Source organism: Schistocerca nitens, chromosome 2 (genome assembly GCF_023898315.1).
Source record: "Schistocerca nitens isolate TAMUIC-IGC-003100 chromosome 2, iqSchNite1.1, whole genome shotgun sequence".
Classification (NCBI taxonomy): domain Eukaryota; kingdom Metazoa; phylum Arthropoda; class Insecta; order Orthoptera; family Acrididae; genus Schistocerca; species Schistocerca nitens.
In genome coordinates, this window is record NC_064615.1 from 1,160,063,777 (window position 1) to 1,160,085,293 (window position 21,517).

Genomic DNA, 21,517 nt, shown 5'->3' on the forward strand with positions numbered 1-21,517 from the left:
TGCAAAGAACGTTCATCGCAGTCTTCCTCCAAATTTTATTTTCTATTTTTATTTCAGCGACAGAGATACTTTTGTGAACTTTGCGCTCTGCTATGGTCCATTCATACGTTCCACCGCAGTGCGGACGAAACATATCGGCTCAAGAGGCGTTGGCCTTTTCATCTCTCTATTAGGTTGCCAGTTTTCGGATGTCATATATGCCGAGCGACATTACCTCTCCTCCGAAGGTTCTGATCGCATTCAATTGATGCTGTATCTGTAGGGTGAGGATAGCAGAACAGGTTTACGCAAATGACCTCGCTCAAAGTTATGAATATGGTGAGATCAGTGCAGCTGGCGTACACAACGAATAACAAAGATCAAGCAGAGAGAGGATTAACAGAGCTAAAATCATTTTGTGCCGACCTATGACCCAGTTCTGCACTAGGGGATATTCATGGCTGCATAAACAGGATAAAATCGCAATTTTGGTATGATCTTGGCAAGATGCAGTACAATTAATTAAACTGACGTTAAAGAGCCAACACTTTCCATGTCTATAGGGAATAAAAATTGTACTCTTACATTAACGCCTATGTATTATGCACACTGAACCATACAGCTATCCATACCTGAAAATAAGGGGAGACAAACCTCTTCCCTGAGAGCTTGCCATTTATTAACAGTTTTTGTTCTAAATGTCTTTCCTGAAGTAGCTACCCCGTGTAACAACGGAAGATGGAAGTGAGAAATTCGTATAGAATATGTATACAATATTCCTAAACGAACTACGAGTAGAAAGGTACGGTACTCTCGGAAGGCGTAAGGAGAATCACAGAAAATATACACTCCTGGAAATGGAAAAAAGAACACATTGACACCGGTGTGTCAGACCCACCATACTTGCTCCGGACACTGCGAGAGGGCTGTACAAGCAATGATCACACGCACGGCACAGCGGACATACCAGGAACCGCGGTGTTGGCCGTCGAATGGCGCTAGCTGCGCAGCATTTGTGCACCGCCGCCGTCAGTGTCAGCCAGTTTGCCGTGGCATACAGAGCTCCATCGCAGTCTTTAACACTGGTAGCATGCCGTGACAGCGTGGACGTGAACCGTATGTGCAGTTGACGGACTTTGAGCGAGGGCGTATAGTGGGCATGCGGGAGGCCGGGTGGACGTACCGCCGAATTGCTCAACACGTGGGGCGTGAGGTCTCCACAGTACATCGATGTTGCCGCCAGTGGTCGGCGGAAGGTGCACGTGCCCGTCGACCTGGGACCGGACCGCAGCGACGCACGGATGCACGCCAAGACCGTAGGATCCTACGCAGTGCCGTAGGGGACCGCACCGCCACTTCCCAGCAAATTAGGGACACTGTTGCTCCTGGGGTATCGGCGAGGACCATTCGCAACCGTCTCCATGAAGCTGGGCTACGGTCCCGCACACCGTTAGGCCGTCTTCCGCTCACGCCCCAACATCGTGCAGCCCGCCTCCAGTGGTGTCGCGACAGGCGTGAATGGAGGGACGAATGGAGACGTGTCGTCTTCAGCGATGAGAGTCGCTTCTGCCTTGGTGCCAATGATGGTCGTATGCGTGTTTGGCGCCGTGCAGGTGAGCGCCACAATCAGGACTGCATACGACCGAGGCACACAGGGCCAACACCCGGCATCATGGTGTGGGGAGCGATCTCCTACACTGGCCGTACACCACTGGTGATCGTCGAGGGGACACTGAATAGTGCACGGTACATCCAAACCGTCATCGAACCCATCGTTCTACCATTCCTAGACCGGCAAGGGAACTTGCTGTTCCAACAGGACAATGCACGTCCGCATGTATCCCGTGCCACCCAACGTGCTCTAGAAGGTGTAAGTCAACTACCCTGGCCAGCAAGATCTCCGGATCTGTCCCCCATTGAGCATGTTTGGGACTGGATGAAGCGTCGTCTCACGCGGTCTGCACGTCCAGCACGAACGCTGGTCCAACTGAGGCGCCAGGTGGAAATGGCATGGCAAGCCGTTCCACAGGACTACATCCAGCATCTCTACGATCGTCTCCATGGGAGAATAGCAGCCTGCATTGCTGCGAAAGGTGGATATACACTGTACTAGTGCCGACATTGTGCATGCTCTGTTGCCTGTGTCTATGTGCCTGTGGTTCTGTCAGTGTGATCATGTGATGTATCTGACCCCAGGAATGTGTCAATAAAGTTTCCCCTTCCTGGGACAATGAATTCACGGTGTTCTTATTTCAATTTCCAGGAGTGTATTACAAATCTCTTAAACATCAGATTGAGGGCGCCGATTTATATCGGTACGAACGTGCAATCTTCAGATATGTACGCATCTGCTACATGGAAGTAAGCTTCGTAGGAGAAAGTAGATTATGAGAGTTCTTCGCAAAGTTCCATCAATGTTTTATCCAAGGGAGTCCTAAACATCTTATGGCTGGTATATACCCCCATATAAGTTGTTCACAAGTGTGGACAAATTTCCAGGCCATGATTTAACCACAGTCATTGGAGATATGGCACTACATCTCATTACACACACTTATCGAACCCACTCTAAAAATTATAAAATTAAATTGAGCTTCTCAGCATCTTATGAAGTGTGTCATTGTGAAGTGAATGTGGTATAGTATACTAAGCTAAAATATGCGCCACTGTCGGAGGTACATGTTTACCCTATTTTAGGCACTGTACTCAGGTTTTCAAGTGTCTTAGACTGTCTTGAACGCACATCGTAGTGGTTGGTGGTAATACAGCTGCATATGGTGATCAATTACAAGTAATGTATCCTGTGGCAACAAGGATACATATATCTATATATATATTATTTCTGTGAATGGCATCTGGCTGTGTACGAAATGAGAAGTGTACTATACCCACGTCTATAAGACTACATAAAATGGCCCAGCCGTGAGGTGACAATGTATTTGGTGCTGTGGACGAAGGGCTTACGTGTTCGGCATTCGGTTGACAGCAGGCTGTGTTGTTTTATTTTAAACAGCTATCTTTGATTAGTTTCCAGAATGTAAAGCGTCTACTATTGCTTGCTATTAAATACAAGAAAATGAACTTCTTAGAGACTATGTTCGTGAACTCTCATTTTACAGCAACACACTTAATGAACTAGACAACAGTTGACGAAAAACAAAAGATTTATTTTTTGTATATAAATGAGAAAAAGATTGGTAATGAAAATTCAAAACTCAACAAAAATAAAACTCGAACACAAGAACAAAGAACAAAACTGAACAAATAACTCGAAGAGAACAAAAAACTCGAAACAAACAAGAACTATAGGAACAAATAAATCTTTTCTTCAGTTGCTGGAAGCAGCAACCGAAGCATGGCTGCTGAGATCCTCGGCTGCCCCTTCCTCCACTTCCTTACGAGGTTTTTCATTATCAGCAGCGTCCACCCAGGCAAACAGCATAGCTATAGTTGTGACAAAATCAGTCTTCACCTATGACTTACGTAATAAAATAATAGTAGCAAAGTATAACCAGACACTGTGACGAACAAACAGTTAATATGGAATACCATTCTTGTTATTACGCGTGTATTGCAAAGAAGAGGAGAAATAAAAAGAAGCTTTAACGATATTCATAACAGCTGATAGCTAATAAATAATACACTTTTACATGTCGTCTCCGGTCTGTTACAATTTATAAACTTGTAATTGGGGTATTTAGCAAACGATGTTGAGGCAGTGTGAATGCAGCCATAGGCCGCCTTTAGAGGCATCTGACTGTCACAGAGCAGCGGACAAAATATAACATGGAGCGTCTAAGTGCTGATAAGAAACGCTTAGTCCTGTTCTCCACTAGAAGACCAGACCTGAGGGACCGACTGAAAATCAATAACACAAAGATACAGGGGACCAACCACGTCAAATACCCAGGTGTATTATTAGACAATAAATTTATATTCAACTTACACATACAAGTTAAGAAAGGGAAGACGATCAGACTAATTGATGCCCTACATGACTTACTAGACAGCGAAAACGTGATCGTCAATATAAAAATTAGACGTTATAAGGCACTTACGATTAAGGCCATGACATACAGAAGTTCGTTTTGAGGCACAGTACACCAGACAAATATAAATTTTTTTAAAATCATATGAAAGAGATGCTTGAGACTCATTTTCAAAGAACTCCGATGGTCTAGAGCCAGAGACTTACATAATGAACTTAATGAAGTCATTCATGATAGGCTAGTTGGTTGAACAAAACAGCATTAAACTGCTTGAGAAAATTGAAAATCTTAGACCAACCTCACAACATTTATAATATACGAGCACATTCAATCGCCAAAGATGGCCTCATGTACGAGTTCCATGAGCAATGATAGAAGATTTCGAGTTGTAGCTGCAGAGTATAATCAAATCCAGGAAAGGAGCACAACGTCCTGTTAACGTCAGAGAAGCGCTAAAATGACACTAAGAAGTCCAGCCTTCAGAGAATACCGTACGGCTGCTAACCGTTAAAAAATATAAAAGAGAAGTAAATTGATTACAAACAAGAGTCTTCGTCTATCGCACAATGTTCAATGGGATACCGCTGAAGATCTCTCTATTAGCAACGGGACTTTAACTAGATACACACTGATACGATTTCTGGCAGGTTATTAATTGAGTTGTCTTTCAATGTAATTCCTTGCTTGTAAGTCAGTCTGATGTGGGTGTTGTTACTGTTATCGAATTATCTGTTCTGAATTTGTTGGTGTTAATATAAAACGGATAGTTACACTGCTTGCGAGCAGTCTTGTAACTGGGAATTACCCAACTCGGTGGTTTACTTTTCTTCAATGAAGATCTGTATGTCAGTTATAAGCATCGTTTGATTTCAGCTGTTACGAGTCCTCCAAAATTACCCATTTCCTCTCCTTCCCCTAGTGCACATTTGCTTATTCAGTGCATTTTGCGGTTTCTGGACACCCAACATCACTTAAAGTAAATACGGAAATATGTGATATTGTGCTGGGCGTCAGGGTATGAGGGAATCTGTTGCAATGAAATGATGGAATCGCAAACGAAAAGACAACTCATTGCCTGCCGGCGTATAGTGTAAAGTGTCAGTGTATGCAGCTGCCTCACTGGTGAAGCCTGCTACCTGGCTGAGGCGTGCCTCATTACAGCCAGCGGGACGAAGTAAGGTGCTCGTTGGCGTCCTGATTAGGCACTTCCCTCTGATACACGTATTCCTGCTAAAGGGAGCTAATTAGGTCAGTGAGGTGGGGTTTGTTGTGTGGGTACTTCCTACAGCTGAAAGCAAAAGGAAATTTCTCAGGACATGATTTTTTTACGAACAAGAAAATAGGAATGCGGCCGAACAACTTATTAGCCAGATGAACATGAGTAGCCAGATAAACATCAGTACTACACTTACATTAGGTTAGTACCATAGGCTGCTAGCTTGTACATGATTATAAGGTGGAAATAAATAAAGTATAAATAGAAAAACATATTCCTTGCATGTAAGGAGAAAACAAGTAATTGAAGGCAGGAATTCGAGAGCAAGACAATATAAAATAAAACAGAGCACCATGAGCTGTGGGCAAGTAATTGTAAAGAAAGGTGCCTGGAAAAATGTGCACAGAAATCAGTTTAATTTTTTTTTTTTTTAAGTGAAAGGAAGCTATGTATCTTTTGGAAACCTGGAGATACCAGAAGACTTAAGAAGACTTTCGAGTGTTTCAAAGGGAGGTTTAGGCAACCGCTGATTCAGAAAGGGATATGTATTGCAAAAGATGACGAACGGTTGGTTTCAAGAGATGTGATAATGAAAGATGCATAGGATCAAATGGAGGAAAAGACAACTCATCAGTAATGAATTTTATTCACGAAAGAAGAAAGTACCTAAATACAGAAAATTAAGCCAGCAGATGTGAATACACAAATTTAAAAATAATGGAGAAGAAACTCTAAACTTGACAGTGAGAATAATAGACACAGGAAAATTTAAGAAAACTTTGGGAAAAACTCAATCACATAAATCAATACCTAGGGCTCAGATTGCAAGACAGTATGAAGCAAGAAAGGAAAAACTGCAACTGGGATACAGTGCACGGACAGGTTCAACAAAGAGCACCAGCTTGAAGTAATTATTATCGAAAGGAAAGAGAAATTAGACGAAGGTAAGAAGGAGCACATTATACTATGAAACGAATTTCACAGACCACTGAAAGACATATGTCGAAGAAGGACATCTCGAGTGGACAAAACTTCTTTACTGTTATTGGGATCATAGTGAGAAGCAAGAAAAAAAGAGTTCACCAGGCATATAACACGTGAAAGGTTGGATACATACTCTCAGTCTTCAAACACATGTAATGATCCCACTTCGAAAGTGGGAAAATTCCAAAGGAGTGTGAATGTTAATGGATTGATTGGAAAAGAACTAACACGAAATTATCATTAGACTGGCAAAATATGAATTTAGGTTCAAGAGGGATGTAGAGATGCACGAACCATTACTGACTCAATTCTACGACTTGGGAGATACACTGAAGCAAAGCAAACCGACGTTCATACCTGCTGCACTTCTGAAGGTAACAAGGATGAAATGCGAGTCACGAATTAGACAGGCTTTTAGCCTATTCCACATGTTATTCAGTATGGACATTCAGCAAGCAATACGGACAGGAAACCGAAACTTGGAATGAATATTTTAGTTCTGGAAGAAAAGAAATATAACTTTAGTTTAGTCGATGACAGTGGAATTATATCAGAGACGGTACTTTACTTGAATTATCAGCTGAACGAAATGGGTAACATAACCTATTGAAAATATGTTGTTAGTCGAACGTTAAAAAAGTGAAAGTAAGGTAGTAAAATGCAGTAGAATAAAATCGAAATTGTGAGCTACGGAGGGAAATGGATTAGGAAATGACATTGAAAGTATCAAATGAGTTTCGCTACTTGGGTGGAAAAATTTCAGATGGATGCTGAAGTGCAGAAGATGAAAACTGAGAACGCTTATAGCCAAATTTTTTAACATAGAAGACAAATTACAATGTCACATGGTCTTTTCTGAAGGTATTTGTCTGTATTCTAGCCTTGTACATGAATGAAACGTGAACTGTAAGCAGTTCAGGGCAGAAAAGAGCAGATGGTTTTTAAGGGGAGTGTTCCATGAGAGTTCTGAAGACGAAGTGGACCTAGGGCGTGCCTTACATGTGGCAACTCAATCGAGCTGGGGAGAAATATATTTTTATGACAGAGAGTGAATAAAAGATGGAATCTGTTGATAGGATGCATCATAAAGCCTGAGGGGGTTATCAGGTTGGTGAAAAAGGTCTGAGGGAATGTGTGTGGTCGTGGAACGTGGGATGTTTGTAAAATTATGCTGATAGATGAAGAATTGAACATGTAAAGTGGACTCATGAATCACGCTTGCCATAGTTATGAAGAAACCAAGAGGCTCTCACTCGATGGACTACTGTGGCGAGCTGCATAATGAAATTCTTCAGACAGGAGACAACAAGAGCAACGGTTGTGCCCCGGGTTGATATTCGAATAGTTGCCTGTTCCGTGCGTACCAAGGGTTATATCTGTACTCATGCTATTCACAGCAAAATAGTGGATGAGGCTAAACAGACGTACCCTTACACGAAAAATATTCTGTCATGGTATATTCTGGTAGCAGTGGCGACCGAACTTACGTGACATAGGAGTTGTCCTTGTACCTTCACATGCAGTAGCTTTATTAATCTCCTGACATTCAACACACTTCATCATACCGTTCTCCTTTAAACTCGTCGTTGTTCATTATTATTGTCATATCACATGATGAAACGTTCACCGTTATTTTGTGTGTTAGGTTATCCTCATTCTTTGGTGTAACATTCAGTGAATTATCACTCTGTCACAGCAGAAAGGCTCAGTATCATTGTTCGTCATAAATATTTCAATGAATCTTACATCTGTTCCCGACATGTCCTTAGATGTAACTTTGGATGAAACGAAAGTCCTCGTTATCAAACTTACTGCCTTAATGTCATAATTCCGTCGGTTCCTAAAAGCTGCGTTACATGGGACGTCAAATTCTCGTGGGTATCACTCACTGTAGTAATGTAATTGTTTTTCACTGCTATATCGATGATATTATACTTCATAACATGTTCATCTGTGGTATTCAGGCGACATCTCATTCTGCCTCCCGGTTTCATTTCCTATTACACTAGCATACCCTACTATGGCGCACAGTTCAGGTAATAGGTTTTCTTACGTCGTTTAGACATGTGAGTACATCGCAGTCTTTTCCTTTGATAATGATACGTCTTCGCTTTAATATTTTTGTTTGGTGCGAAATCGAGCAGACGAACCGATGCTACTGCGGTCAATGTTTACATTACTGTCCAGCAGGTAGGTAATTTCCTCTGTTTTTTCCAGCAAATAGCTAAGGATGCAATCTCGTTGAAGCAAGAGGTACTTGAGATCACTTGAAACTAGTGGAACAGTTCATCTCTGAAGGAGTCGACTTCGGCGAAGTCTTACATCTCCGGAAGAAACAAACCAGATAGAGACGGTATTCCAAAGAAAAACTACGATGTGTAGAAGTTGTGAGTTCGCTAAGACACAATACTGGAAATCAGTACGTGCCCTTTTAAATGTTCACCGACTATCCAGATTTAGATTGTTCACATTTCCAAAAATTACGTAAAACATTGATCGTCATAGATGCGTTGAAAGTGAGTCAATCGATTTGAGTATTCGTCATTTCCCAATCAGAAATCACGCTACGTAAATAACGTCTTTGTCGCGGAATAAAAGTTAACTGCTTATCTTACACCACTACCTCGAACCTGCCATGTAGACGGAAGGAGGTGACTCCAGCCAGCAGTGACATACTGTCAGTTGTGACTCTCAAGAACTATGGTCTACAACTGGCACGACTCAAGTCGTTGCAGGGTGCCATGTAACCATACCGAACCCGAGACAATTTTGCAGTGGAAGCTTATAATCTCTAGTGATACCATCGCGGTAGACCTTGGATTCAGTTTAGTGTCTAGTAATTGAAGGACGTGAGTACACTCTAAATAACCAAGTGATCTACATATATAGACAAACAAATTACTACAGGTTCAGTTAAACTGAATTATTTATGTAAGAGAAAGGGCTTCACAAATTGAGGGAGTCAACGATGCGCTGTTCCTCCTCTGGGCTTTATACCAGCAGTTTTTCGACGTGGCACGGATTATTGCAGTTAATGGATGTGCTCCCGGCATCGTGGCATATTCTGCCAATAGGAGTGTTTACTGCATCAAAATCTCGAACTGGACGGAGGACAACACGCATAACACTACGAACGTTCTGAATTGGTGAGAGATCCGACGAACTTGACGGCCATGGTGGAATCTGCAAAGCAAGAAGGGAGGCAGTATAAACTCTCGTCTTGCTGAAATATAAGCCCTTGATAGCAACAGAGCGTTGCGTGGAATATCGTCAACGTACAGCTGTGCTGTAAAGGTGCCGCGAATGTAATCCAAGTAGTTCCAGTTGTGAAAAATAATGGCGCCCCAGACCGTCACTCCTGGCTGTCAGACCGTATGGAGGGCGGCAGCCAGGGGCTTCCTGAGACACGTCTTCTTTGGTCACCGGTGCTCAACTCGAAGAGAGCTTCTTCGCTGAAGACAATTCTATTCGTGTCAAAGAGATACTTAGCTGAAAACGCATATATACGCCCCAGACATCGGTGAGATACCAATTTGAATGGCGCCCGACGTATGGACCGACAACCAGAAATAATGCTTTGTGCGCCTTTTCCTTTCATAGCAGGACTCGGTTGGTTGTCATCCGTGGCAATCTTACAGCACAGTGGTGCGTCGAACGTATTCTGCACTCCGTTTTATTGCCCTTTATGACAAACCATCCTCGGATTAAATTCCACCAAGATAATGCTTTTCCGCACAGGACGAGAGTTTCTGCTGATTGTCTTCGTTCTTGCCAAACCTTAACTTGACCAGAAAAGTCGCCGGATCTCTTCTCAATTGAAAACGTCTGCAGCATTGTGGAAGGGAACCTTCAACCAACTGAGGATTTTGAGCTGCTAACGCGCCAACTGGACAGAATGTGGCAGGATATCTCAGGAGGACATCCAACAATGATGTCAATCAGTGCCAAGGCCACCAACTGCTTGGAGAAGGTCCAGAGGTGTACCAACGCGTTTCTCACTTGCTCAGTTTGTTAAGATCATCCAACTTTTTTGAAAGCATAGTCATTTGTTTGTCTGTACCTGTACATCACGTCTACCGATATCCTTCCCATTCTGATAATTCGTTTGTGGTGCGTCGTTCTTTTGCTTTAGAGTGTATGATAGGATTGTAATATAGTGAATCTCTCGTTTAGTCCTTCATGTAAACGAGACAGTCGACTACATTTTACATTCGTGAAAGGTAACCGGATTGTGAGAGGTTCGCGAAAATTATCGTCCGGCAGGGTGGCTGTTTCTGCAATACAGACAGACTGAGATGTATTTGTCATTTCGTTGCTCCAAACTGAGTGGCCATTTACTCCTCCTAGCTCTTCATTGTACTAATAACACTAACTTACCTCAGCGGGATCCTCCTTCGGAAGATCAACGAATTCCACCTCTGCTTTCTTGCATATAGTCTCGGCGTTCACAGTCAGTTTAGAGGCGTTGTCTTCGAGCGGTGGAATATCTTCTAGCACATTGGTCACGTCGAAACGCCCAATGACGCGGACCTGTGGATGGTTTGACTTCATCATCACTGACTCAGCTGTAAAGGCAAGCGTCTAACCTACAGAGAACCTTACACACTGACTTAACTTTCTGAAATGGGTTATACGAGATCTCTATGTGTAGGTTGTAATAAAGCTGAAGAACAGTGCTACAGATGCCTGTTAAGAAGTAAGATAGAGGTAGAGAAGTGACAGGTACAGGAATGTAATGGAGGGGGAACACTTTTATGGGCCAGACTGATGAGAAAGGCTAACGTGAATACTGGTAAGGCAAGGAGGAATAATTAATCGGGCGCTTGAAAGTAAGAATTGTTAAGATACGTTCAGGTTCGAACATAAGAAGCAGGTTATTGCCCATGCAGTGCTTCGTGCAATCCATAATACAAAGTGATCACGCAGAAGAATGAAATTTGCTAAGAGAAAGATGATCTAAAAACTTCAGACATTCTCTGTGATCTACATGGCATGTAATGTTTGTGATGGTTTTTGTTTACTTCTTACAATAGGACACATAAAGACGTACAGCAACTACGTAGCAAAACATGCACTCAACTCTAAAGAAGAGAGCTAGCTAAAGAAAATGTCGATATATATGTCTTTTATTACTACTCTGAATCATGTATAAAGTTAAGTAATACATCCAATAATCATGATATCGTTGGAGTTAAAAGGAAGCATATTTCTCAGTTGTCCAGATAATTAATTTCATTTACAATAAAAGTGTTTAGTCAAGTATAAAACGTTCACACGTCTTTCACGTTCATCTGTCATATACCAGAACTTGTATGATTGCGATGATGTTGTTAAAGATTTATGTTTTAATTCACTCCAATAAAGTTACATCCGCTTCCCCCCAACAGATGTTGTTCTTCTACTTAACTGATGTCTGTTATACGTATGATTTCATATTTTTAACCTCCAATAAATAGAATTACTTCCTAATGCATTACTAGTAATCGTCTTGTTGAGTAATATATTTCTCATTAATGTTTTCTGTTTCGTTACATATCACATATTTGTATTCATGCAGTGGTAACACTTTTATATCTAGAATTACTACTGTGTTATCACGTGGAACTATTTTGCGTGCATTTATGTGTGTCACTCTCTTCGCTCAAATCATCCCAGCTAATAAGTGCGAGGAGCGTTTTTAGCCGTATAGAATCTGTCCCAGCTCGTGTCATTCAATAAAATATTCGACTTCCTTAGGATTGCAGATAACCAGTGCAACACCATCAACCACACAGTAGTAAATTACAAAAAGATATTATCCGACGTATCCCTAACAGCACAGCTGTGGCGAGGCAACATAACATGTAGAAAGTACGTGCATTGGCAGCCGCAATGACGGGAGTATGCTGATTGAGACGTAACGTACCATTGTTGACGAGGTCATTAGAAAACTTTGTCTAGATATGGGAAAGGATGATGGGGGAAAGAGCATGTGTTCTTTTCCATTCGATGCATCTCGACTATGTTTTATAACAGGACCAGCGGAACCCGTAACACAGTTTGCACAAATTTCCATTTCCTACTAAATTATTCATTTACTCTGATTAAGTACCTGAAGTAAAAATTGGTCAGAGGTAATCCTCTTTTGTGACTAATAAGTGCAGTCTTTTGGTAAATACTACTATGAAAGTCGTATTTCGCACATTCGTTGTCTTCTGATTACATGGTTATGACGTTTGAAGTGGGAAACACTTGCATATAGACGACGAGCTAAACGGAAGGGGCTGCTCACTAAATTCCAAAAATCCTATCTTCGCCGAGGATGTAGAGCATATATTATTACGACCAACTTTCAAATTCCGCAATGATCACCATTCAAAGATAAGGGAATTTACAGCTCGTACTGAGGCGTTCAGACAATCGATTTTCCCTCGTGCGATTCGCGAGTGGAAAAGTGTGTGTGTGTGTGTGTGTGTGTGTGATGGTGGGGGGTAAATATGACTATAGCGCGAGTAGTGCCCTCCGCCACACACCGCATGGTGGCGAGCGGAGTATATATGTAGATATAGAGTTTGCCTCATAAGATGTTGCTCAGCCTGTGGCGGAAGGTGATCCAAAACACTGTTTCATTTAAATAATGTAGCCTCGAAGGCAGCCGACTACTGACTGTACAAATGAAAATTCTTGTCATATTAGTTTTTATGAATTGCTATTCAACAAAGACGTCGTAATACTATAGTAATTATCTATAACTTCGGCATCAAATCCGATAGATACCGGTGTGGACGAACAGATGGGATGTCACTGTTTCAGTTCTCGTGGTACGTCTGTCAGAACCTGTACCGAAAATGCCTCGGCCACCCTTCATTCGCCCTTTCCTTACGGCTTGTGCCGTTGATTCCATGTGGTCTCTGCCAACTGCTCGTATGCTCTTACAATTTTTATACTCTTACAGCCTACTTATCCAGATAGTTTTCATCAAGAACGTAATTAAAAGATCACGTGAGCTTCAGCATTAGAATAACCGTTGGCAGTATCACAATAAGACAAAACAGACGCCACTAAAGTTTAGCTGGAGCAATTAGGTGTGAACTATGTTGGAAGGTAGATAAAAGAGTCCCAGTAGAGCGCCTTTGTGGATGTTATAGAATATTCCATATGTTCACCATCTAGTCGGCTACAATCATTGAGATGTTGTGATTCCTTCTGTCTTCTTTATCTATCCCCTACTGCCAAGCAACATGTTAATTAGTGGCGTTCATAGTCATTTATTTCCAGCTCTTGGTTTCAAATCTCCTGACATCTGGATGTCGGATCCGAGACATCATTTCAACTAATAGGTCTGCCTAATGTCACACAATTACAGAACTGCATCGTAGCTTTTACGTTTACTATTGATACGTCTTCGCAATGATACCTCTGTTTAGTGTGTGTTGATGAGACAAGTTGTGCAACTGCGGTCTACATTTACAGTACAGTGAGGCCTGTAGCCGACCTCGTCTGTTTCTCCCACAAAATGGCTGAGGACGCAATCTACTGGCAACCACTGGTCAACCTAAGCTTAGTGGCAAGAATCAGAACAGTCCAGCTTTGATACGGTCGTATGCTTCAGTAAAGAATTATATCTTTCTTAAAGACACAAGGTAAACAAGGATTTATTTCCGCAAGAAGTATGTTCTGTGATAATTTCACTTTTGCCACGCGGATTTATGTACTCCACGTTTCCATAAATCGCTCAACACTATCCTCGTCGTAGTTGCGTTAATAATGAGGCAACCGATTTCAATCTCGCTCGGCCCACAATTCCAAATCGCACTGCGTGTATAACGCGATCGTCGCAAACTGAAAACCAGCTTCTAATCCTACACGTTTGCCTCGAGCTTACGACACCGATGGACAGATGAGAGTCTGGCCAGCAGTAGAGCTCTACCAGCTGCGACTCTACAAGGCTGTCGTCTATAATCGGTGCATCCCAACTCCCTTTACACCGACATGAGTCACGCTAGTGGCATTCCGAACTCATGGAAATTTTACAACTGAAGCTTACTGTATCTCAACAGTAGTATTGAGTTCGATCTGAAGTTTACCTTAACAGCTTGTAACCAATGGACTTTAGTTTTACTGAATTATAATAAAATGAATCCTTTGTACAGTCCTTCATGTAAACTTGATTTTCGACTGCATTTTACTGTCATGTAGGAATGTCTGGAGCGTGAGGCATTCCAAATAAATAAACAAATTTCGCAGAGAGGGTGATTCTGCAATGAATGCAGTCAGACGTGTAATTGGATTTTCTCCGCTGTAACCCTGTCAGGCCATTTCTTCCTACTAACTATTCATGGTAGTAATGCTACTGACTTACCTCAGTACGGAACTCTGGTTTCTGCGGTAAAATTTCAGGTTGAGGACTCAGTTCGGAAGTTTCGCTCTCAAAACGTGGAATCTCTTCAGCCATCTCTTCCTCACCGAAGTCCCAAGTAAAATTGACCTGTGGGAGGTTTATCATTAGTGACTGAGCTAGAATAGCATGTGTCTAAAGGACAGAAATCTTTAGACGTCTGTCACAGCATTCATAAATGGATTAAATATTAAATAACTAAGGCTTAACTGTAGGCTGTAATAAACAAATACAGTGTTTTTAATGTATGTTAAAATTGCGAAGATATGGGCACGTTAGAAAAAAAGAATCAGACCATCGCGTATACAGTGGGATAGGGCGTGTCATGACGTAAAATGATTAGACCATGCAAAAGAGTGAAACCAAGAAAGACTATGATGATCTAAAAACAGGACGCATCCTTTTATAACCGTATGATATGTAACGTCTTCGATGGTTTTTGGTGGTTACTACTTGCGATCTTACAGTAACTGTGCCGGTAGATTTAAAAAAGGAAGATTACTAACGAAAATATAAATATATTTTGATATTGCTACTCTGTATCTTTCGCCAGATTGAAATACTGCGCCTGATTAACAATACTTCATGTAGAGTTATTTACTATATGTTTATCAGTGTCTCGATATATTGTTTTTTACATATTTTAAATTCATACTCCTTTCACACTGTCCTGCTATATTATAAGATGATGCATAATTCCTCCGAACATATTAATATCGTATTCTTTGATTAATTTACACCAATTATACTAAAGCCACGTCTCCCTATGTATATTGTTCTTCATCTTCCTTCTTCTTCAGTTTCATAGCCTAGCATTCCTTTCAAAATTTTTATTCTTGCATGCAACCTTAGTTTTACCTTAGGGACTTGTAACAAGTTGAGGATAATATTATTGGTCTATAGTAGAGTGAATATCTCTCTCTGCTCTTCTTGTAAATCTGAGTGTCAGCTGCGGTCTCTCATGCTCTGAAAGCACGTATGGAGCTTGAGCGATTCCCAATAATACACTGAAGCACCAAAGAAAGTGCTATAGGCATGAGTTTTGAAATACAGAGATATGTAAACAGGCAGAATACACCGCTGGGGTCCGCAACGCCTGTATAAGACAATAACTGACTGGCGCAGTTGTTAGATTGGTTACTGCTGCTACCACGGAAGGTTATGAAGGTTTAACTTAGTTTGAATGTGATGTTATATCCGGCAAACGAGTGATGGGACATGGCATCTTTTTTTTTTCTCGTACGATCATTTCATGAGTGTACCGTGAATATCAGAAGTCCGGTAAAATATCAAATCCCAGATATGGATGTGGCCGGGAAAACATCCTGCAAGAACGAGAACAACAACGAATGAAGAGAATCGTCCAACGTGACAGAAGAGCAACTTCTCCGCAAATTAATGAAGATTTCAATGCTGAGCCATCAACAAGTGTCAGAGTGCGAACGGTTCAACGAAACATCATCGATATGGGCTTTCGGAGCCGAAGGCCCCTTGTATATCCTTCGTGAGTGCACTACAGAAAGCTTTAAGCCTCACCTGGGCGCGTCAACACCGAGATTGGACTGTCGATGAGTGGAAACATATTTCCTGGAAGGACGAGTCCCTATATTTAAACTGTATTGGGCGGTTGGACGTGTACGGGTATGGTGACAACCTCATGAATCCATGGACCCTGCATGTCAGCAGGGGACTGGTGGAGGCTCAGTAATGGTGTGAGGCGTGTGCAGCTGGAGACAGACATGATCATTATTGAGACTTACAATGTCTTGTTCAGAAGAGATATCCATCCCCTCGAACTCTTACGGATTTATATACAGGCCTGCACGATTCATGCTGTCAGTTCCCTCCAACACTACGTCAGTCGTCAGTCGAGTCCGTGCCACGTTGTGTTGCGGTACTCTGGGTGCTTTGCAGGGGCCCTACATGACATCAGGCAGGTGTGCCAATTTCTTTGGCTTTTCAGTGTATTACCTGGCAGAGTGGCGGATTCCGCAGTGCATACCATCTGAAATACTATCTGTGCATTCTTCCCTCTCACGCTGTCTGGCCGTTCCCTCCTGCTTATTTATCATGGTAGGAATAATATTGACTTACATCAATGGGATTCTCCTGTTTCTTCTCTCGTCTCTTCCGGCGGTTGCGAGGTTCTACAGGAAGCTTGAAATCGTGGGAAACAGACGGAGGAATTTCTTCGTCCACATTTATCACCTTGAAGCGCCCAAATATACGAACTTGGGGGAGTTTTATTTTTACCATCACTAATTTAGACAAGACGTCATGTATACAGCAGATATAAAGGTTTAGATATCTTAATTGTAATAATTAAACAGACTATATATTCAATAAGTAGCCTATAATTGTAGTTTTAAAAGAATTTTGGTACGTTGTTATTGATGTGTGCTGAAAGTTAAGATAGCGAATAAGGTAGAGAACTAAGAGATACAAGGGGAAAAGACAAAGGAAGATAGTTATGGAGCACACTTAGTAAATTATGTGTAGTTTGTTGCTACTAGTGCTAAGGCATCAACAAACAGTTAACGTATGACACAACATCAAATAAATTTGAAGTGCCAGTACACAATTAAATACGCAGGGAATTGCAAGTGAGAGTGCTTACTAACGAAAATGTAAATTAATGTTTATATTTATCTTAGTTATCACACTAGTTTTTCTTAGATTATTCTTACCATCGTCATTTGAATTTATGTTTTGTGTTCCTTGACACTGCCTAATCAACCTCGAATTTCGATTCTGGAACATTACATGGGGTCTCTACGACAGCACTGTTATCTTTTGTTTAAGAATCCCCACGCTCTAGTACCTTCTCTAACACGTCTGTGTTCTCTGTTCCGGTTATTTATGTTCTTATCAACTATTCTTCAAGTTTCTAAACTTTCTCCTGCATGAGCTCCTGGTAAGCGTCACAGGCACTGGAACTGTAACATACGTTATATCGTTGTGCCCTTGTGTACATTTTTCTACAGTGGATACGTACTACTTCCTGATATTACTGCACACAAATTAAAGTCATCTCTCGTCTTCTTTTTAAACTGATGGTATACGCTTCTACCTATGTACGGAAGTGCTTAGTTTTATGTACAGGTATCCAAACTAACACTCCCTATGGCCGTATCTTGCCTACTGGAGACTGAGGTAGCACGTCGAAAGCTCTTGCCAGATTTTGGTGCACTGAGTCACTGTTAACCTTTGTTTTTCATTTGGTGAAGGTGGAGGGCGGAAGAACACTATTGCGTGTGAGGCGAGTGATACATTCCGAAACCCTTACAGTTTTACAGACGAAGGTTAGTGCACAAGTACTATTGCTCCTTTGCACCTTAGAATTACCTTAGGTTCTTGTAACCACTGTACGATACTAATATTGGATTGTAATCAAATGCAATTCTTATTTAGTCCTTCATGTACAAATGAAAGAGTTATCCGGCAGAGTAACAGATTCTGCAAAGCATAGAATTTGATACTTTCTTTGGTCATTCTTCGCTCTCGTTCTTTCTTACCCTTTCTTCGAGTTTACTTCACACGGCTGTACTGATATTGACTTACCTCTGCATAGCCGCCCTTCAGCGTACAGTCCACACTATTATCTCCATTCCTGATGTGACTGGCTGATTCTGGGGTCCATTGGCAGGGAAATATCTCAAACACAGAAGGCACTTCTGACACCCTCCTCTTTTTCAAGCGGCCATAAACCTGGAAGAGTGGGTTGCATATTTTTCTAACAGATGCGAAGATTCTAAACACTTGACTTACAATACTGAAACAGATTTTATACAAAATATGCAGTCCATAACTGTACCGTTTAAGAGATGTGAAGTACGGTGCTACAGATGGCGGTTATAAATTAAGACATCAAATAAGGCAGAGAATTAAAAGCTACAAGAATGAAAACGTGAGGTTTGTAATGGAAAACACTAGACAAACCTGTGGCACGGTAATACGGCTACTGCTAAGGCATCCTGTAATAGTTAACCTGGCGCTTTAAAGGAGAAAAATTGTATGTACAATGAAGGTTTAGAATATCTGAAGCAAATGTGGATAGATATATGCAGTAAACACGTAGTGAAATATGAAGGCCGGAATATGCCGGACTGAAACTCGAGTACGAGACCTTTGCCTTTCTGTGAAGTTTGGAAGTCGGGAAATGAGGCACTGGTGGAAGTACACTTGTGAGGACAGGTCGTGTGTCGTTCTTGGTTAGTATAGTCGATAGAGCGCGTGCCCGCAGAAGGCAAATTCATTCTGCTGCCATCGTCCCACTGTGATCTCTATGCTACTGACGAATGAGACGAATTTGAAAATTCGTTTAGAACATAAAGACTGGAAGCCTCTCTGGTTCAGAATAAGCGTGCTACATCAAATATCATTTAAGGAACACACATCTGTGTACAGCCGGCCGGAGTGGCCGAGCGGTTCTAGGCGCTTCAGTCTGGAACCGCGCGACCACAATGGTCGCAGGTTCGAATCCTGCCTCGGGCATGGATGTGTATGATGCCCTTAAGTTAGTTAGGTTTAAGTAGTTCTATGTTCTAGGGGACTGATGACCTCAGATGTTGAGTCCCATAGCTCTCAGAGCCATTTGAACCATCTGTGTACACTAAACGTATATCCTTATTGATGGCGTCATGAAAATAATGCTCTGTCATATAGCTATGGTTAAGTTCATGATGTCAGAAATGGGAAACATGTGACATTCCCCGCAGTAGCACGCTGAGAAGAGTATTGATGACGTAAATAACTGTAGACGTTTTACAATCTACTGTGCACCTATTTTAATACCGCGTAGTCTGCAATTGTGTGACATGACTGGGTTACATCCACAAATGGAAATGAAGTTATCCATTAAAAGATATAAAGTTTTCCTAAATAATTGAACCATTCATCAATTGCTACTCCTGAATATTCTCAAAAGGAACGATGTTTAATCCTACCAAGCATGTTTTTACGGTTTGACCCACAAATCAGTAACAATATCGACTGAATGTAATTTTCGGTTGCCTTCATGCGTACTTCACTTTACTATTTATTAAAGACAGGATATTGCTGTCCGCAGCGTTGCGACTGATTGCCACATTATGTATAGAAATTGCCTCCTAGTAGGAAGAACGTAAGTACGCGGTCTTCTTTTCTCAAACCGTTAATGACTGCATGCTTGACTGAATGAAATTGTAGTGTAATATACAGACATCGTATAAACACAGACTGTGTGATGGTTGTAATAATTAGTCTCTCCCTCCGCATGCACAACAAAATGCGAACGTAGAAAATATGGGCAATATGTGACATATGGAAGTTTTGGTCGGTCCGGGATGCGTACGTGTATAGCCAAAATATTTTCTTCAGTTCAGTTTACTAGCTTAATTCCAACCATTAGTGTTGTTACCGTTGTCACCAGTTATAACGAGTCCTTTTGTAAGCAGGTATAGCTATTACGCTGATCCGAAGATCATAGGAAAGTGAGCGGCTAGTGTTATGGGGGTGATGGATACGAAGACGTGTGGCTGCAATTGGGTTACTTGCCTCGATCCACACTTATTTCACTGTCTCTGAAAATGCACTTACAAAACGGTGGGGTCAGTGTGCACTGTAGGAGGAGCTGTCGTTTGGCGATGGCTTGTTTATGACGAGTAGTTGAGAGAGTTTAGCCGAGTCCAGAAGCTGATACAGTGAGATTCTGTATGGTGCTGTATCAGTGACTATATTAACTGTAATGTAACTGGTCGTTGGCTTCATTGTGGAATTTTTCATACACCTTAGACTTGCTCAGTGCTTACCTTCTCCATGTCCACATTTCTGTAATCATAGACTTCCGTCGAACGTGCTTTCTTTGATTTCTGCCCCAAATCACGTGTCTTCTTCCTGCAGGGAAGACACAGACAGCACAAAATGCTGTAAAGCACCTGCGAAGACAAAAGAACATTAGAACACGTGTGATTCAGAGTTTATGTATTTAGACAGCAAAATGACACCGCCTCTAACTCTTGCTGCAGAGCAGTCAGTAAGTTACGAATTTTTTGTGGACTACCTTTCACATGGACTTGACCCTTTCCTCAATTTGTTTGAAAAATACCCTAAAACTACAAACTATCACATGAAGAGTGCCGTAAACTCACAGACTATCCCCCTGCCTCCTCTACCCCAGGAAAGAACGACATGTCATGAAGCAGGCACGCAAGTGACCTTCACGACGTTCACGACGAATGGCAGCCACTATCAGTACACGCGTAACACCAGCAGCATCACATTAACAACCGAGGTATTCTTCCCCACCAAAGTAGAGGTACACATGAGAGATTTAAGAAATGGAATTGTATGTGCTATCACCTATCACGGATTTCGGGATCGTTCAGTGGAGCGTTCGGTCAGCCACAGAAAATCAAGAGAGTCTTCCGAGAGATTTCGTATCCAAATATATCTGCAGCTTACGTTTCCCAAACGTTTTTGGCACAAGAGAGACGTATCGTTTCTAGAGAGTTCTGTATTATCAGGTCGAGCGGACCAGAGTGGAAAGGCGGTATCCCTGTCCTGCTGTGGGAAGAAGGTACTTTTTCGGAATGACAGACCAGTTCCCCTAATATAAGACTGTACATATCAGTAGCACAGATATAATTACTTTTTGTATCATTCTCCCTGTTATCGGTATGTTTCTCCCCGTAAAGCAATGGAAGCGAAGTGGAGTGGAATGCACTGTTGGTAAAAGTTGAACAACCTCTGGTGCTCTGTGGGGATCTCAACGCTAACATCGCAAGATAGGTAAATTCGTTTCAGAGAAAAAGCCCCTATCGGAGCACAAAATTCGAATATTCTTCTTTTTGAAATGACTCTGACTGAAGTATGGTCTACCAGCTGCCTCATTATAGTTCCCTCAGCGCCTTTAAAATTTTCCCAAATGTTTTTGCACGCCAACATATTCGCACTCTATTTAACCCGCAACTCATCTCTCATTCCGACCAACTC

General features: G+C 41.7%; 1 protein-coding gene across 1 annotated transcript in view; it reads right to left on the minus strand.

The window, feature by feature from the left end:
- Positions 1-7,714: 7,714 nt before the first annotated feature.
- LOC126235617 (dehydrogenase/reductase SDR family member 11-like) overlaps positions 7,715-21,517 on the minus strand; it is a 140,463-nt gene continuing 126,660 nt past the window's right edge. Inside the window, exons 6-8 of the mRNA XM_049944328.1 lie at positions 20,335-20,460; positions 18,107-18,253; positions 7,715-7,855 (exon numbers count right to left, since the gene is read on the minus strand). Of these exons, the coding sequence (XP_049800285.1) occupies positions 7,715-7,855; positions 18,107-18,253; positions 20,335-20,460 (414 nt within the window). The remainder of the gene's footprint in view (positions 7,856-18,106; positions 18,254-20,334; positions 20,461-21,517) is intronic.